We start from the raw sequence: 15803 nt of genomic DNA on the forward strand, positions 1-15803 counted from the left end.
TGTTCCTAAATCTGACCCACAGGAACCACACAACGCCACCCCCTCACAACAATAGCCCTAATTACAGTACAGTAGTGCACCTGCAATGGCTTGGGGTGCTGTATCCTGGTGTTGAACCAGCCGGTGGGCTTTGGTGTTTTGAGGCGACTTGTCACTGTGGCATGGAATGGTAACACCCACCCCTAGACACACAGGTGACCGGACCTTTGGTTGAACTAATGTGAGGTGCAGGGTACGGTGACAGAGATGACCAAGTCGCACTTAGAGTGTCATTGTCGTTATAACTTTCAAAATCTAAATCAACAGTAGATGTGATATAAAGCAAGTTTGCAATTTACATTCATTATCTTTTTTTTTAATTATCATGGAGAACACGGCACTTCCTGTTTTCTGACTCAAAAAACAGGAAACAGTAAAAAAAACAGGAAGTCCTGTGTATCCCAGGCCATCTGAGCGCTCACAGGGAGAAGACAGGCATGTGATTAATGGACACTTTGAGCTGTGACTCTCTGTACTGGCCGGATCTCCTATGTTTAGTCTGTTTTTTTCAACCAGCACAAGTCAGAAAATCTGCCTTCTGGAGACTGGACCTGGATTTCTGGTAAGTTCAGATTTGTTTTACAGCATGATAACAACAACAACAACATTATGAATGTAAATTGCAAACTTGCTTTTACTTGCTTCTACTTAGCGTAGTCAGTAGAGAGCGGTTAAATTACATCTGTGCTCTACTGTAGATCAGCCTTTTTTTCCCCCCTCAAGGAGGTTGACTGTCCTGGAGTAAGGAATCCATGACATAGGCAAGGCTGTTACTCCTGTAACTCTGGTTACCCAAGGGTTAAGTTCAGCAGTGCATGACTGTTGTAGTCTCTGGCATTGAAAAACAGGTGTTGTCTCTTTTCTAGCCAAAAGTAATACTGACAGACCTACGCAGGAAGTGTCTGAGAGAGTGTAAATTAGCAAAACCTTCCTACCTGAACCGTAGCTGTGCACAGGGGGAGGCGTTTGAACACCAATGTGCCAGGTTCTGCCTCTTCAAAGATTGATTGGCTGAGCATCGTCAGTGTCCTGGCTGCAGCTGCTGTGGCTCCATCTTTGAAGAGGCAGACCATGGCACACTTGTATCTCAGTGTGCCAGGCTCTGCTGAAGATCCAAGCTGTCGGTGGTAAGAATCAATAGGGCCCCCCTTCTCACCCTAGCACTGTACCCATCCCAGCAAGGAAGGCAGGAGCAATTAACCCTTTACTTGCTGGGATTGGTACATTGTGACATCAGTGTGGCCCCCATGGGGTGAATTGAGGATCAGAAAGAAGGTAGATGCTCCCAGCTCCGTAAAAACTTGTATCTTTATTACGAATGCATCTTAAAATAACAAACAAATAAAAGCATAGCAGCGCCGACGCGTTGCGAGGTGTAACCTCTTAATCATGGCAGATTATGCTTGATACTGATACATTTTTATAACGGTAAGATGCATGTCTCCACATACACACCACCCCTTGGGGCGTAACTAGTCTGACGTGGAAACCACATTACTTACTTACAAACCAAGGTACATAGGAAAACGAAGAATGGATTAGTAATATACATAAATACAAACAATGTGAAAACTTCAATAAATATAATATAAATCATTTTTAAGATTCAGACCATTAGGATAGCGAGTATCTAAATACAAAATCCAAAAAGCTTCTCGTTTCCTTAATAACTGGACCCAGTCTCCTCGTCTCCTCCCCGTGTGGGTTTGTTAACACTGAGAGGCTACTGGTATCTCCCCCATGGTAATCAATGAAGTGTCTGGAAAGACCAGAGACAGATTTTCTATGAACCGCATTGTGTGAATGGATATCTGTCAAGCGTTCGCTAATGCGAGTTTTCAACATTCTTTTCGTTGAACCCACATATTGTAAACTACATAGATTACATTCCGCTAAATAAATAATATATGTGCTTTTACAATTAATAAATGATTTAATTGCAAAGTTACGTCCTGTTTTGTACGATGTAATAGATGTTTGTTTAGTGGCATATTTACATAATGTGCATCTGGGACTTCCACATTTAAAAAAGCCTACAGTAATAAGCCAGTTAGTGGTGTTTTTATCTTTTATGTTACAGGCGTTAATGTTGCTAGGGGACAAAATGTTGCCCAAGGTTTTACCCCTTCTAGCAACACAACGTATACCAGATGATAAGACTTTCTCACATTTGGAATCTTGTAATAATATAGGGACATATTTTGTTATTATATTAGTAATTTCTCTATATTGGGGACTATACATGGTAGAGAAAGTAAGTTGGTTCTCCTTTTTATTTCTCTTTCTATTATTTTCCACATTATTAAGGGTCTGTCTGTCCATCAAATGGTACGCTCTATCCTGAATTTCTGCTCTTTTACGTGCTCTTTCTATCACTGTAGTACTATAACCTCTAACCCTTAATCTTCCTGTGAGTTCTTCGGCCGCTTTCAAATAAGAGGCATCTTCAGAGCAATTTCTCTCCCACTCACCCACAGGAAGATTTCTGGTAACATGGCTAGGGTGACTACTGTTAGCCTGCAATACGCCATTACCGGCGGTCGGTTTTCTAAATAAACTGGTAGTAATGTAACCATCTTTTATGGACAGTTTTAGATCCAAAAATGAAATGGATTCTTTTTCAAATTGATAAGTGAATTTTAAATTTAACGTATTCCCATTAATATATTTTACAAAATTTTCCGCATCAGACCTATTTCCCTTCCATACCAGGAGGAGGTCGTCTATAAATCTCCCGTATCAGAGAATACATTCTCTGTACGGGTTATTGTTGTTAAACAAGACGACCTCCTCCCAGTAAGCCATAAAAATATTGGCTAATGAAGGCGAAAAACAAGCCCCCATCGGGCATCCGTTGGTCTGAAGAAAAAACTGATTCCCAAAAGAAAAAAAGTTATTGGTGAGCAAAAATTCTACCACCATACACAGATAGTCACAAAGAACCTCATCATAGTTGCTATACTTATGTAGATGATACCTTAAAGCAACTAAGGCTAATCCATGAGGTATACTAGGGTATAGGGCAGCCACGTCGCATGAAAGCCATGCTCCCCCCTCAAAACAGGGGAGATGTTGCAGGGCTGCCAAGAGACTTTTACTATCCCTTATGAAACTTGTAGTGCGTTTAGCCAAAGGTTGCAAGTATCTGTCTGTCCATTTACAAATTCGTTCTGAAAGCAAACCTATACCTGCCACAATGGGGCGTGAATTGAGGATGCCATGCATCTGCCAAAATGCTGCCTACTGTAAGGTGCAAAACACCTGTCACAATAATGGGTGTTCTGCTCCTGCCCTTTTTTTGGTCTTTTCCCCTTTTGTTTTTCAGATATTGGTATCCTGTGGAATACGTCAGATTTGTTGGACTATGTCGATGATCAGCATTGTTTTTTATTTAATAAAATGGTCAATGAGGGCTAAGGGGGTGTTCTTTTTTAAATAAAATAATTTTTTCTATTGTTTTGTGTTTTACCTTCCTTTACATTCAGAGTAATTAGTGAAAGCTGTCTGATAGCATCCATTATTAAGTCGGAACCTAGTGTTAGAAGGTGTAAAATGGCTAACACTAACCCCCCCCCCCCCAATATTACCCCAGTACCCAATGCCACCAGGGGTACTGGGAAGAGCCGGGTACCAGTAGTCCCAGAGCGTAAAATTTGGCCCTCCCGGACAGGGCGGCAGCAGGCTTGTATTATTAGACTAAAGAAGCCAAAAAAATGGTCCCTTTCTACCCTGGTACTACTAGGCTGCCGGTGTAACAGGCCAGATGACCCCCTGTCCAGATTATACCCGGGTATAGTTTGGCCTAGGCCAGAGTATACTCCGGGGTATAAAATAGCCTAGGCCAGAGTATACCCCGGGGTATAAAATAGCCTAGGCCAAACTATACCCCTCCAGGCCAGAATATACCCCGGGGTATAAAATATCCTAGATCAGAGTATACCCCGGGGTATAAAATAACCTAGGCCAAATTATACCACAGGGTATAAAATAGCCTAGACCAAGCTATACCCCAGGGTGTAACATAGCCTAGGCTAAACTATACCTATCCAGGCCAGAATATATTCACCTAATGTCAAACTAGGCCACAGTATACCCAGAGGGATAAACTATATACCTAGGGGTGTAAAACAGCCTAGGCCATGCTATATCCCTCTGGGCCATAATGTAATCACCTCACTGGTTTTCTCACCCCTAGCCCAGGCCACTGTATACCCCAGGGGATATATTTTCATACACAGGGGTGGAATATAGCCTAGGCCATACTATAAACCTGGGTATAGTCTAACCCTGGCCACAATATACCTGGAGGATAAACTCTATATTTGAGGATGTAAAACAGTCTAGGCCAGAATATATCCCTCCAGGTCATAATGTTATCACTTCACTGGTTTTCTCACTTTATCTCTAATTTGTTGAAAAGTGTGCAGTTTTTTTTTTTTTTTTTTATCATGCTCGGACACACAGCTGCTTCCTCTTGTTGGAAAATACAGTACGGAGCCTTGATACATCCGTTTTTTTTTTCATCCTTTTTTGCAAACAAAAAACGGATTGAAAAACGGATGAAAACACATCTTTTTATAAGCTGACACCAAAACCTTGTTTTTGGTGTACACTAAAAAAAAAAACGATGCATTTTTATCTGTTTTTTATTATAGAAGTTAAAGGAAAAACAGATCAAAACGGAGGCACACAAACGCTTCCTTTTTTGCATCCATTTTGCAAAAGACGTATGGGGGAAAAAAAACAGACCGCAAAAACAGCATGAACCCAGCCTAAAACAGCTTGGCTACAAAGCTACGCTAGGGTAGGATTTTGTGCAAAAAATTAAGATTTGTTAATAGAACCCCCCCCCTAGCAAACATTAAAAAAGGTGCAGGCATTGGAAACAGATGTAAACTAGCACAAAACCCTTAATAAGTCTTGCACAGATATTTATGAAGTGCACAAAATCTCCTTTTTAAAATAAAAAAATGTGCAAACTCAATGATGAATGTCCCCTATGGGGGAGATTTATCAAACATGATGTAAAGTGAAACTGGCTTAGTTACCCCTAGCAACCAATCAGATTCCACCTTCCAGGAATGAAGAATGAAAAGGAATGAGGAATGAAAAGTGGAATCTGATTGGTTGCTAGGGGCAACTGAGCCACTTTCACTTTACACCATGTTTGATAAATCTCCCTCTTTGTGTTTAGATTTTTAAGATTTCCATCAGTAGCTTCTCAGACCAGTTCAGGCGTATTGATTTTAAAAAAGCAATCCCTGCGTTTTCTTACCACTTTTTGTTCACGCCATTCAGCATTTAAGAACAATATTGTTTTATTTTAATAGATCGGATGATTACGCATACGCATGCGGGTCCTCACCCGCTATGGGGCGAGCTCAGCTCGTCAGCCCGCTCCATAACCCGGGACCGTACATTTAAGTCCTTATGCCTTAAGGCCCAGGCAGCGGGGGCATAAATTTACGCCCGTGGTCCTTAAGGGGTTAAATGATTCATTACAGCAATGAAATGATGCATTCACATTGCCTGAGGCCCCTATTACACCAACAGATATTTGACAGATTTTTGCAGCCAAAGCCAGGAATAGATTTAAAAAGAGAAGAAATCTTAGTCTTTCCTATGACCTGTTCTCTGTTTATAGTCTGTTCCTGGTTTTGGCCGTAAAAATCTGTCAAATATCTGTTGTTGTAATAGGGTCCTTAGTGGAGAGCTGCACTAATGATCCAAGGATTGATTAGGTGACCTTTCCCTGAACGATCTGTGTTAAAAGCCACTTAAAGGGAATGTGTCATCAGAAATGACCTATTGGTTAGGGGTAGTTCACCAAATGACCTAGTGTTTAGGGGTAGTTTACCCCCAAAAAATTCTTTTAAATCAATTGGTGCCAGAAAGTGCCTGAGAATTGTAATTTACCTCAAGTCTTCAAGTACTTATCAGCTGCTGTATGTTCTGCTGGAAGTGGTATTCTTTCCAGTCTGGAGAGCAGGAAAGGTTTTATATGGGGATTTGATTCTGCTCTGGAAGTTCCTGATATGGACAGAGGTGGCAGCAGAGAGCACTGGGTCAGACTGGAGAGAATACACCACTTCCTGCAGGGCACACAGCAGCTGATAAATACTGAAAGACTGAAGATTTAATAGATTATAATAGAAGTAAATTACAAATCTCTGGCACTTTCTGGCCCCAGCTGATTTTAAAGAAATTTTGTCGACCAATCCATTTACAATTTTCCACTTCACTATCCATTATATAAAATAATTGTAAAATCTTGCAGCTTTTAATCCCACCACTGGGCCTAAAACTAAGCTGAGAAATCCTGTTCATTTTGAGCTGATAAGGAGGAGGCAACTGGAAGTGATAAAAAAAAAGTTGATAAAGAAAACAATTTAAGGTTATCTTAGCTCAGCCTCCCTCTGTTTGCTGTAAAGTATTTTACTAAGTGCTGTTAAAAGCAGCTCAGGAAAGATTGCTGCCCCCATAATATTATACAAAAAATAAACAGAAAAAATTACAATCAGAAAATAGAAACATTAAGGGCTCGTTCCCACTGAGCAAAAGCAGCTGAATTTCTGCGCTGAATCAGCGCTGAAATTTCAGCCGTTAAAATAGGTGCAGAGCTAATTTCCATTGTGTTGAATGGAAATTCTGCTCTGCAGTTCACACAGTGGAATTTCCGCACTGAACTAATCCGCTTTCCGCCAGAAGAATGAACATGTTCATTCTTCCGCTAGCGGAAGCCTATACAAATCAATGGGGCTCTGATTTTCTGATTCAGCGCGGATTCAGCGCGGAATACAAGCGGAATACAAGCGGAAATTACTCGCTGAATCAGCGCGGAAATGGGGAAAAGGGGGGGGAGGAGGATTCTAGTATATGTTCTGGTATAGTCTAGTTTACTCACCAAATACTCGCTGAATTTCAGCGCTGAATGCATGCGGATTCAGCGCGGATTCCTCGAGTATTCCGCGCTGAATTTGTCAAGAGCTGATTACGAGCTGAACACTTTCCTAGCAGAATACGCAGGGATTCTGCTTGCATTCTGCTTATATTCTGCTCGGAATTCAGTGTCAGTTGATTTCAGGCGGAAATATTTCCTTGCGTAATCCGCTCCTTTTGCTCTGTGTGAACGTAGCCTAAGAGAAAGAGCATGTTTTAGTATCTGGATCTAATCAGTAATACAGAATTTAGGCGACAATTTTCAAATCCGTTGTTCTGTGTTGTTATTATTATGATTATTATTATTATTTATTTAATTTGCAAATCAACTGGAGTCAGAAAGTTATTTAGATTTGTAATTTACTCCTATTTTAAAATCTCAGGCCTTCCAGTACTTATCAGCTGCTGTATGTCCTGCAGGAAGAGGTGTATTCTTTCCAGTCTAACACAGTGCTTTCAGCTGTCACCTCTGTCCAAAGAGGAAAGTTTTTCTATGGGGATTTGCTCCTACTCTGGACAGTTCCTATCATGAACAGAGGTGGCAGCAGAGAGCACTGTGTCAGACTGGAAAATATACACTACTTCCTGCAGGTCATACAGCAGCTGATAAGAACTGGAACACTGTAGATTTTTAAATAGGAGCAAATAAAAAATCTGTAAAACATTCTGACACAAGTTGATTTGAAAGAAAAAAAAAACCCTTAGGATAAATTCACACGGGCGGATCCACCGGGAGTCTGACGCACGAAATCCGCAATACACGTATTAATAATAATAAGAATAATACGTGTATTGCGGATTAGCTGCGGATTTCGTGCGTGAGGGTGTGTTCCCACGTACAGGATCTGCAGCAGATTTGATGGCCCAGAATTGATTTGCTTTCCATCAAATCTGCTGCAGATCCTGTGCGTGTGAACGCACCCTTAATGGAACACCAATCTGTTAGATTAGCTGCCCATGTTTAGGCTGGTTTCATACATGGCAGTTTTTGTGCCAAAACCAGAAGTAGATTCAAATGGGATGGAAAATATAAAGGGAAGGCTTGTGCTTCTCTTTTCTTTTAGATCCTCTTCTGGTTTTGGCACAAAAAATGTGGTGGCACTTTAAAAAAAAAAAAAAAAAAACTACAGTCTTACGGACAAGTTCCTACAAAGGATTCCAGCTGATCACTGGAAATCCCAGCTGTGCGACTTCTTATAATCAACTTATGATCTAGGAAACCTTCTATGAGAAAAAGATTGCCCAAAGTAGATAATCCCTTCAAATTTAGAGCAGTCTATAAAACGAAGGTTTACACATCCAGAAATTTATTTTCACGATTTTCATTTTATTTACAACATCTCAGGGTGGAATGAACATAGAAAACAAGGTGAACATGGTAAGAATGGAGTATGTGACACCTCCATATACCATATATACCGGGCCATAAGATACGGAGCATTGCATTATGTAAAATGTTACTATCCAGGATTTGTCGGGTCCATATATGTTCACCATATTTCTATGGTCCATAGGAAAATATACAGGTTTACTATGTGCAATATATATGAGGGAATTGGTTCATCCAGTGTCACCCAAAAGTTTTCCAGTGCTTTCTCCAGAGCTTCAGATCTGAATGTTCTTGCTCAAATATACAATAAAACTTGATTTATAGTGGTGTTTTTTCCAGTGTCTTTTATCCATAGTAATAAAAAAAGCATAGTTCAGGTCACCGTACCCTTGTCCCACTGGACAATTCACATACGTTGCTCCAGTGTCTCCATAATTCCAGTGCTACAAGATAGTCTGTTCTTTATTCCAGTGTCATGCCCCCCCCCCCCCTTCCCCCCATCTCAAGGCACCAAAGTCAAATGGAAATCTGCTGCCGGTGTTCCAGTGTCATTTGGTTTTTTCTATTCCAGCATAGTAAAATAATAAGATTCCTATATAAAGTCATTCATAAAATAATCTATAGCTGCCCTCCCCCCCAAACTTTTTTTTTTGCAATGTCCCCATTGTCATTGAGAAGCCAATATCATAGAAGGAGATAGTCCAGCTCCCGATGAGTCTTGGCAGTAGATTGCTGTCAGTAGTATCTGGCCGTCTCTTTCCAGGTGGTGACCCAGTGTCTCTGGCTGTTGGGTTGCCTGCCGCACAGCTTCTGTCTTTCTTCTTGTCGGACACACACAGCATGGTGAGTTTGGCCTAGTCTGTAATGTCTGACACGATGGAAAAATCCAACCTGCAAAAACCATTGGCGAGAAATGGAATGAGGGACAACATGGATGTTGCGGTTAGAATATGTCGATATGGAAATGCCATCATATGAGAACGTTGACGGTGGAGGAAGGAAGATACAATAAGAAAGGTGTTGATCGGATAGACCCATAGCCAATGGGTTAAGATGGTGGTGATGGCAAATGGAGAAGTGAGATATTGTGAGTTTAAGTCAGACATGATTAGGTGTGAAGACACAAAGGTAGAAAATAGAAAAATATAAGAATTTTTATAAAATAGAGGATAGACCCATAAACTTTACAACAAGCGCTTGTACATTATTAGACACCATAGAGACTAGCAGATAAAGACACAAGTAGTGGGAGGAGGTGGGAAAAGTTTGCAAAGCGTGTCTGAGATTGTCTGGTTACCCGGGGGTCAGGGTTGGGGGTCAGTGGTCAGAGGTCGTACTCAGGAATCCTGTGTTAATCTCTCAGTCTCCGATGGTTGCACCTTCATTTCAGCCTTCTGACCTCTGACCTCATACTTGGCACGGGTGTTGGCCCTCCGGAAGAATCCACACTACAAGGCAGGAGATTGGTGAGGTGCCCGAGCCAGAAAGTCATAGGGCAGTATCACAGGTTATCACAAAACAACAATGGAAGTGATTGGACACCCTCTTAGTTATAACTTAAAAAGAGTGTAAAATCTTTGAAGGTGTATGTACAGGTTGAGGGACATGACTAACTGGCTCAATAGATAAGCAAGCAAGGAATAATAGGTCAAGCAGGGATCAAAACCTTTAGGGTCAATGGATACACTTGACATTTTTAAGGTTATATAAAGCTACATCTAGGATCGGACTGGCGAGCAAGAGTATTAGAGGACCTTATCGGATATTGTTCTACAACTATGAAAGTTGAATGAAAGGGGGTTGGAAACAACACGTCATCATTAGTGTTGAGCGGATATACCGAACTGTTTGGATTCGGCAAAGTTCTCTGAACCCTAACGCTCGGCATTTGACTCCCTGTGGCTGAAGAAGTTAGATGCTGCCCTAGGGCTGCCTAGGTAGCCCTGTTTTCCAGGACTCCCTAAAACTGCTTCCAACTTCTCCAACCATGTGTAATCAAATCCTGAGTGTTAAGGCTTGAAGAACATTGCAGAATCCAAACAGTTTGGCAAGTCTGCGCATCACAAGTCATCATTTTATTAAACACCAAAGTCTTTTACAGTATATGGACAAAAGAGGTCCCAACTGGCGGCCAATGGCTTATCTTTCCATTCCAACACTCCTCAGAATCATATAGACACTATACATAGGAGGTCACGTCTAATGGGTTCTCATCTCTTACCTTCCATAGGATGATAATGATAAGTCCTAGTAGTAAAACTCCAGATACCACTGACACAATTATCACCCAGAGCGGAAGTTCAGCCGGAGGTGGTTCTACCAGTTCAGAGTCTATGGTGACCGAAAACTAAACAATGAGGAAGAGCAGAAATAAAGTCCGATTAATCCACATGGTAAATACATCTTTACCAGCTGGTGATCTAATATAAATGTGTATATGTAGATCGACACCTACTGATACTTGGTGTTTTTTCATTTTTATGGATTCAATATCAGTTTTTAGATAAAGTTCTGCTGCTCCTTCCACCCAGACTCGGTCAGCGTATCTATAATCCTGGGGGAACAATGGAAGAAAGGGGTTCATGTACGGGAGGAAAACATGTTGTTTCAGGTATAAGAATGTCATGTAGTTCTCAATCCAAATGCCCTTAGAATATTTTTCCCCATGTGCTGTTCTTTTGATCTGACCACCTAACATGGCCTATGGCAAGGATGGGGAGCCTTCGGCCCTCCAGCTGTTGGTAAACTACAATTCTCATCATACCTGGACAGCCAAAAATTTTGCTGTCCAGGCATGATGGGAATTGTACCTTGCAACAGTCTAAGGCTTTGTTCACACATAAGTTTTGGCCAATATTTGGGCCTCATCTTGAAGCTCTCTTTGGTCAGTATTTTAATCCAAAACCAGGAGTGGAACCCACATAGAGAAAAATTATAATTGAAAAATTTGCATGTGTGTGACCTACTCCTAGTTTAGGCCTAAAAAATACTGATCGAGTATGATTTAAACCCAATTCCAGATATTTCTCACCTCTAAGAATGTGCTGTTCCAGACTCTTGCACGGACAGTAATAGTGGCTTCCTTCTCCATGCCAGTCAAAGGGCATTCGAATCGCACACAGTTGGCACCTCCACCTCCACATCTCTGGAAATACGATGCAATTGATTAGTATAAAGGTAAAAGCAGACATGAAGCATACAATACAAAGGAGTTCTTACAACAGGTAAGTGGCCTTTCCCTGCAAAGTTAAAAAGAGTACAGATTCCAGACATTCCCACCAAGAAGAGACGCTTATGTTCAAGAGGATAAATATAGAGTATACCTAATGACCAAAAGTTTTATGTGAGGTTTTAAGGTTCTGATTCTTACCAGTACAGTATTTGGTCTTTTAACAGCTGGCAAAACCTGAACATCTGGCAAATCCAACTTTACAGCCTCTCTCTTCCTTCTTCTGCTCCCAGAATGCTAAAGGAAAGAAAAAAACATGCTACTAAGATAAAGCAAGACTGTGCCTGTCACCCCTGGAATGTTTGAAATTTTACATGGACAGCCTATTGATTTTGGAGGAAAATATGTAATACTCCATTTCCCCTGTGGAGGCACTGCAGGACCCTTACTGGTGTGACAGGCTAGGGGATTCTGCTGTGCACTGCTCATACATGTTAGATTAATGTCGACAAGAGAATCTAATGTGTATGGTTTCTTCTTGACTCTCCCGAGAGATGTTGGGGATTGAGCAGCTGGATTTCAATGTCTTCAAGTGATTTCTTGCATTAGTTTCCCCCGTTTTCCATAGAAAATACATGCAGGCTCAGCCTAGAGATGTGTGCATTTGTATAGCGGGAGTGAAATAGTGGAAAATAACACAATCAGACACACACACGACTAAAATAGCAAAACACTTTTGTCTATATATCGAAATCCTAAAGATATTCCCAGAATACAGGCTTACCATGAGGCCTAATGGGTCAACGATGTCTCCAGGGGGCCGGCACTGTGTCACGTTCCTGATCTTCACCGATACTTCTGTAAGGTATAGAAGCCATTTCCCGTTGGTCACTTCGTATGGCCATTCTACAGCTAGGATCAGGGACACCAGATTGTTGAGGGAGTCCCCCTGATTTTTAACCTACAACACAAAGCTCATACATGTTAGCTCAATCTCTCTCCCAATAGCTGATCGATACTCTGTCCTCCCCTCAACCATTTCTCACCGTAAATACGAAGTCCACAGGGCTTCCCACATCATCCTCGGTCTTCATGGCTGATTCCCCCATCACTTCTCCGCTGAAATAGGTCTGTAGGTTCTGAGGGGACCTGTATAGCCCATCATGAAGAGTAAAGAAGGAGAATTTGTTTTTTTAGTACTTGTATTTGTAATTTAAAGGGGTAAGCAGAAGGGACCTAGCAGCATAGGAATGGCAGCAGCAGGGAATTGCTGCAGGTGAGTACTAATTGTTGTTTTTTTTTTAATGCTGGCCAATCTCTTTAAAATTACTGAATCCTGCATCTGATTTACTACTGGTGACTTGATAAGCATGATATAGCATATTCTGTGGATATCCCATCTGGTTGATGCTGTATAGGAATACAGGTGCTATTGCAGCAGCCGTAAAGCACATGCATCCTGTACCACATTTAATATGGCAGACCCCTGCTGCTGGCCTACTTATCTAATTTCCTTTTATTTCAGAGAGTACTTACACAGATAAAGAAGTCTCTAATGTGTAGTCTACCAAGAAGTCAGCATATTCCTCCTCCAGACCCGACTGTTTGCTCAATCTAAAGGAAAACACAGGGGAACTTTCAATGCATCCCACAAGGATGGACTTTATGAAGAATTTTCATCTATGATATTTCTCATAGCCTATGGACCCCCACTTTAACCCTAGAATGCGGATTGGGGGCCTTTTAGGCCCCCATGCTTACTTTTTTGCTATGATCTGCAAAATTACTTTAGTTAGAATTTTTAAACTCCAGGTATTCCTCAAGTATGTTGTTGTTGGTAATATCCAGTTGTTTATATAATTTTTTTTATAGGCACTTTGCTATAAAAATGCTTTTTTTGCGAAAACCACATCTGTACAGGCCCCTGCTATTTTTTGTCATGCACTTAGCACTTTTGTGTTTTAAAGCGTAACTGTCATTTTAGGGTCATTTTTTTGAAAACATTAAATATCAACAGTACAAGCGATTTTAAGAAACTCTGTAATAGGTTTTATAAACCAAAAGATTTTCCTTCTGGACTGAATAAGCAATCTCCCAGCCTCCCCCCTTACTTCAGAAGAAGCAGGATTTCTGTGCCCATTATGTGGCTAGGGAGAGGGGAGCGGCTGTTAGGAGTGACGGAGCAGTCCTGCACAGCACAACACCCTGCAATCTTCTCTCAGTAAGGTCATAGATAAGCACTGACCTTTCTGACCCCAGAATCCTGCGATTTAGGTGCCCAGAGAGTCTACAATCATCTGACCTTCATGTCACCTCTTCCTGCTCCCTCATCTCCCCCGGCCCCTCCCCCCTCCATAAGGATATAATAAAGAGAGCAGAGCCCGTCTTCACTGGCTTCTCTGTAATGAAGACGTGTTTGGCTGATAATGCACAGATAAGAAGTCAGGGGGGGGGAGGCTGGGAGATTGCTTCTTGAGTACAGAAGGAGGCTTTTTTGGCTGATAAAACCTATTATAGAGTTTCTTAAAATCGCTTATACTACTGATTTCTGCAATAAAAAAAAAAAAAAAATGACAGTTACGCTTTAAGTTACTTTATTTGTAGTTAGGGCTGCTGGTGGAGGGACCAGGATGTCATATGTCATATGGAGGGAGTTATAAGGCCATGACATCATCGCAGGTCCTTATGAGGACAGTATACACTGTGAGCTAATTGCTGAAGGACCTGTGATGATTTGATATTGGGAGAAAGTCTGACTCATTTTCAGTCTCTTTGTTTCTACAGACAAAACAGACAAATTAGCTCCTATTAGTTATATCTGGAACATATTTATCAAAAATTGCTCCAAACTTTACATTCCTAGTACTAATGTTACAGTAGATGAGCAACTTGTACCTTTCAGAGGACGTTGCAGATTCATACAATACATGCCCAGTAAACCAGCCAAGTATGGAATAAAAATCTTCCGGAAGTGTGACTCTGCAAATTATTGTGGCATAAATGGGCTTATCTACAGTGGCAAAGAAGGTGATGCACCAGTACAGAAAGATCTAAGGTCTGAGATTATGAAAACGAGAAAGCGTTGTCCAAGAAACTTAGAGGGGAAAACTGAGCGATATTGTACCACTTGTGGGGAACATTCTTTAGAAAAGATAACATGAAGTCCAAAACTTTTATTTCAGGACATACAAGATGCAGACATCAACGTTAGCAGACGCCAGCAGGTAGGTGGTAACAGTCTGTTTTGCGGGTTACCGCTTTTACGGACCGGTAACCCTGCGTCTGCTAACGTAGATGTCTGCATCTTGTATGTCCTGAAATAAAAGTTTTGGATTTCATCAGATGGCGAGTGCCACCCTCCTTCGCTTCTCTGTGATGACATTTATGGAAAGACTGTTTTTTTTAAGTGGTTTGGCACCCCATCTTTGCTTCTCCGCACGGTGCCCGACTCCGTGGGTACGAAAGGGTTAGTGCTGACCGATCTCTTGTTGTATATTAGAAAAGATAACATGTGAAAATTGTTTGGAAGACCAATAAAATTGAAGAGAAAAAGTTAGAAGAGAAAAGTAGCTGCAGCTAGTTTACTCTACATTTATATACCTTTATGTGTTTTCCTATCTGAAATTTGGAAAAAAAATTATAATTAATATGTTGTACATTTGTCATATCCTAAAAGGCCCCCATTATGTAAAGGTGTAGATTTGTAATGTCTTGCATTCTAGGGTTAATTCAATTGCTAGGGTATGTTCACACTGAGCAAATGTAGCGGAATTCCGCGGCAGAGAGCGCCACAGAATCCCGCCTGCCTCAGTGTGACACTGTTTCTCTATGGGAGGGCTTGCGAGAGAGTGGAGAGTGGCAGGAGTAGAGAGCAGTAGGAGGGGATGCACGCGAGCCCTCCCATAGAGAAGCATTGTCACACTGAGGCAGGCGGGATTCTGTGGCGGACAGCTCAGGCGCAGAATTCTGCCACATTTTCCTAGTGTGAACATACCCTTAAAGAAACTTGCTCTCCTATTCATGTTTATCCCATTGATTTCTCCGCATGACTATGGCCATTCCTTACGTGGACAGCTGGAGTGCAGTCATCACCTCTCTGGTTTTCAATACAATTCCTTTTGTTTCCAGTAGGATGTCAATTTCAGCCTATAGAATTCAATGATATAGGTAAAAAATATGGCAGAACGGCCTGTACACAAACAGATGACATTTACACTACTTACTCTTTGGTTCCTTCGGAAAGGGTTCCCCAGCAGACACAAGACAGTACCTTGAAAGTCACAGGCTCCAACCTATCCAAACAACATTACAATTATGGGAGTCCAG

General features: G+C 41.4%; 1 protein-coding gene across 1 annotated transcript in view; it reads right to left on the reverse strand.

The window, feature by feature from the left end:
• Positions 1 to 9090: 9090 nt before the first annotated feature.
• Positions 9091 to 15803, reverse strand: part of ITGA3 (integrin subunit alpha 3) — a 42502-nt gene continuing 35789 nt past the window's right edge. Inside the window, exons 16-26 of the mRNA XM_069951694.1 lie at positions 15701 to 15769; positions 15544 to 15623; positions 13014 to 13091; positions 12524 to 12626; positions 12262 to 12438; positions 11679 to 11774; positions 11340 to 11453; positions 10764 to 10862; positions 10530 to 10655; positions 9606 to 9756; positions 9091 to 9199 (exon numbers count right to left, since the gene is read on the reverse strand). Of these exons, the coding sequence (XP_069807795.1) occupies positions 9646 to 9756; positions 10530 to 10655; positions 10764 to 10862; positions 11340 to 11453; positions 11679 to 11774; positions 12262 to 12438; positions 12524 to 12626; positions 13014 to 13091; positions 15544 to 15623; positions 15701 to 15769 (1053 nt within the window). The 3' untranslated portion in view covers positions 9091 to 9199; positions 9606 to 9645. The remainder of the gene's footprint in view (positions 9200 to 9605; positions 9757 to 10529; positions 10656 to 10763; positions 10863 to 11339; positions 11454 to 11678; positions 11775 to 12261; positions 12439 to 12523; positions 12627 to 13013; positions 13092 to 15543; positions 15624 to 15700; positions 15770 to 15803) is intronic.

This window comes from Dendropsophus ebraccatus, chromosome 14, assembly GCF_027789765.1.
Source record: "Dendropsophus ebraccatus isolate aDenEbr1 chromosome 14, aDenEbr1.pat, whole genome shotgun sequence".
In the NCBI taxonomy this organism is placed as follows: Eukaryota; Metazoa; Chordata; class Amphibia; order Anura; family Hylidae; genus Dendropsophus; species Dendropsophus ebraccatus.